Below are 6,048 nucleotides of genomic sequence, written 5' to 3'. Positions count from 1 at the left end.
GATAATGTTTCAATACTTTTTGGATTTTATTCAGCTTTCGTAAAGCTCCCTGTTTACGGAAGTGGCGTAACGGATGTGTGCGTCGCTTAAAGGAGTCCGGTGGGATCTGATCATAGATATATTTGCTAATCTCTGAGGCAGCACTGTTAAAAATAAATATTTTATAATGACAAGTAGGTAATGATACAAACATTGACAGACCTAATGTTTAAGTGACTAACTTCGGTCATGGGGAAAATCCACCTCCAGTACATGGTTATAGGGCAGGGTTAGGTTGTTACACTCAACAAATATATAAACACAACACTTTTGTTTTTGCTCCCATTATTTATGAGATGAACTCAAAGATCTAAAACTTTTTCCACATACACAATATCACCATTTCTCTCAAATATTGTCTACAAATCTGTCTAAATCTGTGATAGTGAGCACTTCTCCTTTGCTGAGATAATCCATCCCACCTCACAGGTGTGCCATATCAAGATACTGATTGGACACCATGATTAGTGCACAGGTGTGCCTGTAATTCTTTGAAACGCCTTTGGAGACAGCTTATGGTTGAGAAATGAACATTCAATACACGAACAACAGCTCTGGTTGACCTTCCTGCTGTCAGCATGCCAATTGCACACTCCCTCAAATCTTGCCACATCTGTGGCATTGTGCTGTGTGATAAAACTGCACCTTTCAGAGTGGCCTATTAATGTGGGCAGTCTAAGGCACACCTGTGCACTAATCATGGTGTCTAATCAGCATCTTGATATGGCACACCTGTGAGGTGGGATGGATTATCTCAGCAAAGGAGAAGTGCTCACTATCACAGATTTGTAAACAATATTTGAGAGAAATGGTGATATTGTGTATGTGGAAAAAGTTTTAGATCTTTGAGTCATCTCATAAAAAATGGGAGCAAAAACAAAAGTGTTGTGTTTATATTTTGTTGAGTGTAGTTAGTTTCTTTAAGTCATATGGCAGTTCACATTCTTGCTTGTTTGAGTCAACAGTGGGGAACTACAGGTGCATCCCCCCCCCCCCCCCCCCCCAAAAAAAAAAAAAAAAAAAAAAGATCATTTAATGCTGCACATAGGGTTCCCTGACTTTTCCATTCGTTTTTTTGTTTATTTTTATCTTAATTGTCATTCTTTCTAATGGAGAGTTGCCATCATTTATCTCATTTAATGCACCATGTTCTTCTTCTGTGTAGACTTCTGTAGACACTTTGTCCCAGTTTTAAATTTCAGTAACTGGTACTGGTGCATTCACTGTGTATTATTTTGTTATACAAAGAATTGTCTTTCAAAAATAAATAAAGATATTGTTAAAACAAATAAATCAAATAACTTTCTACATGATGTTTAAACACTATCTACTGGACAGTTATGGTTACGTTTTTTTTTTTTTACATAGCATTTATTTTATTTATTATTATGATGATGATGATTATATTACTATTATTAATCATTTGTTGTTTATTATTATTGAAATAACAAAATTATTATTTAGTTTATTATTTTATTGTTTCATCATTTATTTTATTTTATTTATTAAAATAACTATTTTAATTATTACTTGCAATATAACCAAATAAAATGTTAAAAAGTAATAAATGAATAAAATATTATTCTTTGTTTTATATATTATTATTTTAGCACTAATTTTATTTTATTTATTCATGGAAAATAATGGAAAATTAAAATTAAAACAAATCTCCTCTGTCCAGTTGAGCATGACGTTCGACGCGTCTTTTTTGAACAACTGTATGTTTATTGGAGCACTGGTCCTGGGTTAGTATCCTAAATTGTAAAAATATGGAGCCGGATCAGACGAGTCGCTGTGAAATCTGACCTCAGGTCAGTTTAAGCTAGGCCACGTTATCGCGCTGAAGCCTCGCGGTATTTACTCTACCCAGAATCCCTCGGTCTTCCTTTCTGCCTGAACCGACATGGTGGGTACATAGCTCATCTTTCTCTGAGATAATTTTAGCTGTTGTATCTGCTTGCATCCTCGTCTGGAAGCTTATTCTTCTTCTGTGGAACGCATATATAGGTTATTAAAAGTGTCTGTGTGGATATTGTGTCGATATTGTGTATCGATGATTTGCTATTTTTGGCTAAACTTGGCTGAACTGACTCAAGTGTAGCCGGTACGAGCAGCGCTGTTGCTGGCCTGTCGGAGGCTAAAGCTAACGCTGGTGAACACGCTGGATTTCCGGAGCTCATTTGGCTTCATATATATTTGCTGTGTTTGGTTAATACCACGTTCGTAACTTAATAATGTAACTTATGGGAGCACAGCGGTACTCTGAGCGTCTATCTAGTAGGATATAAGTGTGTCTGGCTAGTGTTAGCCGGTAGTGAATGGGCCTCAGCATTAGCAGCTACACAGGGTGACGTTAAATTTTTAAAGCTATAGCTAAACTCTAAGCAGCATTTGTTGTGTATGTAGTAATAATTCAATGTGATAATTGTTTTTGTTCAATTAGTATCTGAGTATTAGCAGCTAAACTGGTTGCATCGGTTTTGAGCCTTGGTTGTATGGCATGCCTCCTATAGCACTATATCAGCATGGGATTTTGGCTAGCTGGTAACTGAGATGCTCGTGAACTTTACACAGTATTTGATTTTACTCAAGTGACCGTTATTAACTTGTCAGACTACTTTGTGATGCAGTGGAAATAATTAAGGTAGTGGGCACAGCTGAAGATACTAAAGGCCAGACATGCTAGAAAATCTGAACATTAGACATGAGGAATTGTCATGCAATCAAAAATTGAAATTATGCTAATAATAACCGTTTTCTTTACAGCCTAAGGGAAAGAAGGCTAAGGGGAAGAAGGTGGCACCTGCCCTTCCGTGGCCAAGAAACATGAGGCCAAGAAGTCGTGAATCCCCTGTTGAGAAGAGGCAAAGAACTTGGCATCGGTGAGTAGCTGCATGCAGGAATTTGGGAGAGCTTTGAAACTGTAATAGTGCAGATGATGTAAAAGAATATTTGCTATCTTAAGACCACTGATGACAATTTCCCACCAAGATCGCTGATGCACAGTAGAATCTTAAACAAAAGACCTTCTGTGTGATGTGAGGTACTGAACATTTGTTTTTGTTTACCACAGGCCAGGATATTCAGCCTAAGCGTGATTTGACACGCTTTGTGAAATGGCCTCGTACCATTCGCCTGCAGAGGCAGCGCTCCATCCTCTACAAGCGCCTGAAGGTTCCCCTGCAAGCAACCAGTTCACCCAGGCTCTGGACCGCCAGACCGGTAAGACACTTTTGGTAGCGCTGGTTGCACCCTAAACAGTTGTTTGTTCTTAAATAGCAACCTGAAGAACAAAGCTTGAGTAATGACGTTATTAATTGCAAATGATGTGAAAGAATATTGCTATCTGATCAGTTCTGCTGACCATTTCCACCAAGATCACTGATGCATTTGCTTGAAATACCTGTAATGTGTGTTGCTTTATCATAAATATAGTTAGTTGGCAAGTTTTTGATATGCTGTGTTCCTCCTCAGCCACACAGCTGCTTCAAGCTGGCCCACAAGTACGGCCAGAGACCAAGCAGGAGAAGAAAGCAGAGGCTGCTGGCTCGCGCTGAGCGAAGGCAGCTGGAAAGGGAGATGCCCCAACCAAGAGGCCTCCTGTCCTCCGTGCAGGTAAGACATAAAGAGGAACTACAAGCTTGTATCAGAAGAGCTGTATTAAAGTTCATCATGACTACATTTCAATAACACCCTTGATTATTCAGCAGCTTATCTACATTATGGTGGTTGACCTAAAGTGCTGTTGAGGGTTACTGTTGTTTATCCTCTATGAAGCTGGTTTAGTCACTTTCTAATGGTGAAAACACTGTAGTTTTATATTTAGAGTTAATTTCTTGACAGACTTATTTTGATCTTGTGGCCTGGATGCAGTGATGACTTGAATTTCTTCACCTGAAACTTGCCTTGATGTTTATCGAGCTTTTTAACCCTGAGCATTGGCCAAAATATGAAAGTTTGTTTTTCTGGATTGCGTGGTAGCGGAACAGAAGTCACTTAAATGTTAAACCTTTCTACAGGTGTGAACACCGTCACCTCTCTGGTGGAGAGCAAGAAGGCCCAGCTGGTCATCATTGCCCACGATGTGGATCCAATTGAGGTAAGATGTGTACATTATCTTGGCTGCATATTAGGTTTGTTTGGTTTAGAAAGTGGTCACTGGCGATGATGTCTGAATTTCTTCACCTGAATCCTCTGTGTGGATCAAAACATACGAGCTTTTTAACCCTGAGCAGAGACCGCGAAGCAAAAACAAGTTTTGACAATGACTCAATGTGGGCATTGCCTTTCTTAGTATTACTTGCAGGTAAAAATGTGTTCCCAAAATGCTTATATTTTCCTCTGTGGTTCTGCTACGTTTTTAGCTCGTTGTGTTCCTGCCTGCTCTGTGCCGCAAGATGGGCGTCCCATACTGCATCGTCAAGGGCAAGGCTAGACTGGGCAGACTGGTGCACAGAAAGACGTGCACTTCAGTAGCCTTCACACAGATTAACCCGTAAGTATGCATTCAAAATAGTTTTGTGCAAGTGTAACTCTGAACACAGTTTGCCCTTTGTGACTGGCTAATGTAGAATTGGATGCTATCAATCTGAAGTGTAGAAACTTCTTAACATTAGTTCCCATCTCAAAGTTCTTACACTGTTCCTGTTTTGAACATCAGTGGTTTACATGTAATTGCCAAACTGTTTTACTTATATACGATCTAGACCTAATGAGGCATTTACTTGAAATCTGATACACAATACATTGAGTTGAAGGTGCTTTCATAGAAGCTTTTTGAAATAGTTAGCAGCTTTATCTCCATGAAATTGATGCTGTATTGACTGGCCTTGTTTTTTGTCTCTCCAGTGAGGATAAAGGTGCACTTGCCAAGCTTGTGGAAGCCATCAAGACCAACTACAATGACAGATACGAGGAGGTAAATATTAGTGTTAACAGTTTTCATCTCTACATTTTTACAAAATTGCTTATTTGTGTCCCCAAAAAAAGCCAATTTTTAAACTGTTTCCCAACTTGTTTTCTAGATCCGTCGTCACTGGGGAGGCGGCATCATGGGCCCCAAATCCACAGCCCGCATCTCTAAGCTGGAGAAGGCAAAGGCCAAGGAACTGGCAACCAAGCTTGGTTAAATTGTTTGGAATAAAAAATTTATGTCCTAATTGGAGAGACTCTGTTTTATTGTTACTTAAACTGAATATATGGTATTTTGGAACCAAATTGCAACTGTAAACTATTAATTCAATACAGACAAGGAAAGAACATGTAACTGCAACATCCTGGTACTGTTATTCACATGTATTTGTTCTGTGTCTTTGTATGGAGAGACTGAACTGAAAAGTGTTTTTACCTCCTGGATTTGAGATTTTTTATTTTAACAACATTTTACTAGAAGTACCTGCACATTAATTTGAACGTAATTGATCAGACTAAGGTGAGAAAATGGTTATATGAACTTGTAAATTGCCTAAATCAAAACTAAGTTGATGGTGGGAATATTTATGAAATTTTCTAAAGGCAGAAGATTTGATGGGGTCACCAAGAGGTTACATGAAACAGAATTCAGAAAGGGTTAAAAATCTATAAGATAGAAGTACCTTCACACCTTGTAGAAAGCTAATTTAGGACTCTCAGATGTACAAATTGTCTAAAGGAGAATGAAACTAACAATGCTTTTGTGCCATTTTAGCAACTGAACCAGAGATTACATCCAAATCAATTTTCCTGAACTGTAAAATAGTATCTCAGTAAAAGTGCCTACTTTGTGTTAATTTAGCTTGAGAGATCCCATAAGTTCATATGTTGGTAAAATGTAACACAAGAATGAGAGGTACATTAATTTGTTCTCAAGTGTTCAGAGAAGCTATTTACATAAACATATGGAGTCAGACTGGACCTGATGGCATTTCAAATGAATTACACATGATTACATATGAATAAACTGCCATCACAATACTTCCAATATCTCATGATGTAACAATTTCCAATGCTTTAAATCATCACAATTTAATC

The 6,048-nt window shown here is 38.2% G+C and overlaps 1 protein-coding gene and 4 non-coding genes across 5 annotated transcripts; all 5 read left to right on the top strand.

The window, feature by feature from the left end:
- The first annotated feature begins 228 nt into the window (after nucleotides 1–228).
- Nucleotides 229–5,198, top strand: rpl7a (ribosomal protein L7a). Its single transcript, XM_022219118.2, is given in 11 exon segments — nucleotides 229–255; nucleotides 2,806–2,842; nucleotides 2,845–2,877; nucleotides 2,880–2,921; nucleotides 3,113–3,214; nucleotides 3,217–3,261; nucleotides 3,514–3,654; nucleotides 4,059–4,138; nucleotides 4,404–4,534; nucleotides 4,888–4,957; nucleotides 5,064–5,198. Coding segments are annotated over 11 exon segments (813 nt in total). The 3' UTR covers nucleotides 5,169–5,198.
- LOC127530991 (small nucleolar RNA SNORD24) lies at nucleotides 2,970–3,042 on the top strand. The gene has a single exon (XR_007937782.1). It is a non-coding gene; the product is annotated as a small nucleolar RNA SNORD24 (small nucleolar RNA).
- On the top strand, nucleotides 3,358–3,428 carry LOC127530992 (small nucleolar RNA SNORD24). Its single transcript, XR_007937783.1, has one exon. It is a non-coding gene; the product is annotated as a small nucleolar RNA SNORD24 (small nucleolar RNA).
- LOC127530989 (small nucleolar RNA SNORD36) lies at nucleotides 3,907–3,979 on the top strand. Its single transcript, XR_007937780.1, has one exon. It is a non-coding gene; the product is annotated as a small nucleolar RNA SNORD36 (small nucleolar RNA).
- On the top strand, nucleotides 4,199–4,275 carry LOC127530990 (small nucleolar RNA SNORD36). Its single transcript, XR_007937781.1, has one exon. It is a non-coding gene; the product is annotated as a small nucleolar RNA SNORD36 (small nucleolar RNA).
- Nucleotides 5,199–6,048: the final 850 nt, after the last annotated feature.

This window comes from Acanthochromis polyacanthus, chromosome 18 (assembly GCF_021347895.1).
Source record: "Acanthochromis polyacanthus isolate Apoly-LR-REF ecotype Palm Island chromosome 18, KAUST_Apoly_ChrSc, whole genome shotgun sequence".
Taxonomy (NCBI): Eukaryota; Metazoa; Chordata; class Actinopteri; family Pomacentridae; genus Acanthochromis; species Acanthochromis polyacanthus.
Note: the sequence above shows the minus strand (reverse complement) of the source record. Positions and strands in the feature narration are given on the sequence as shown.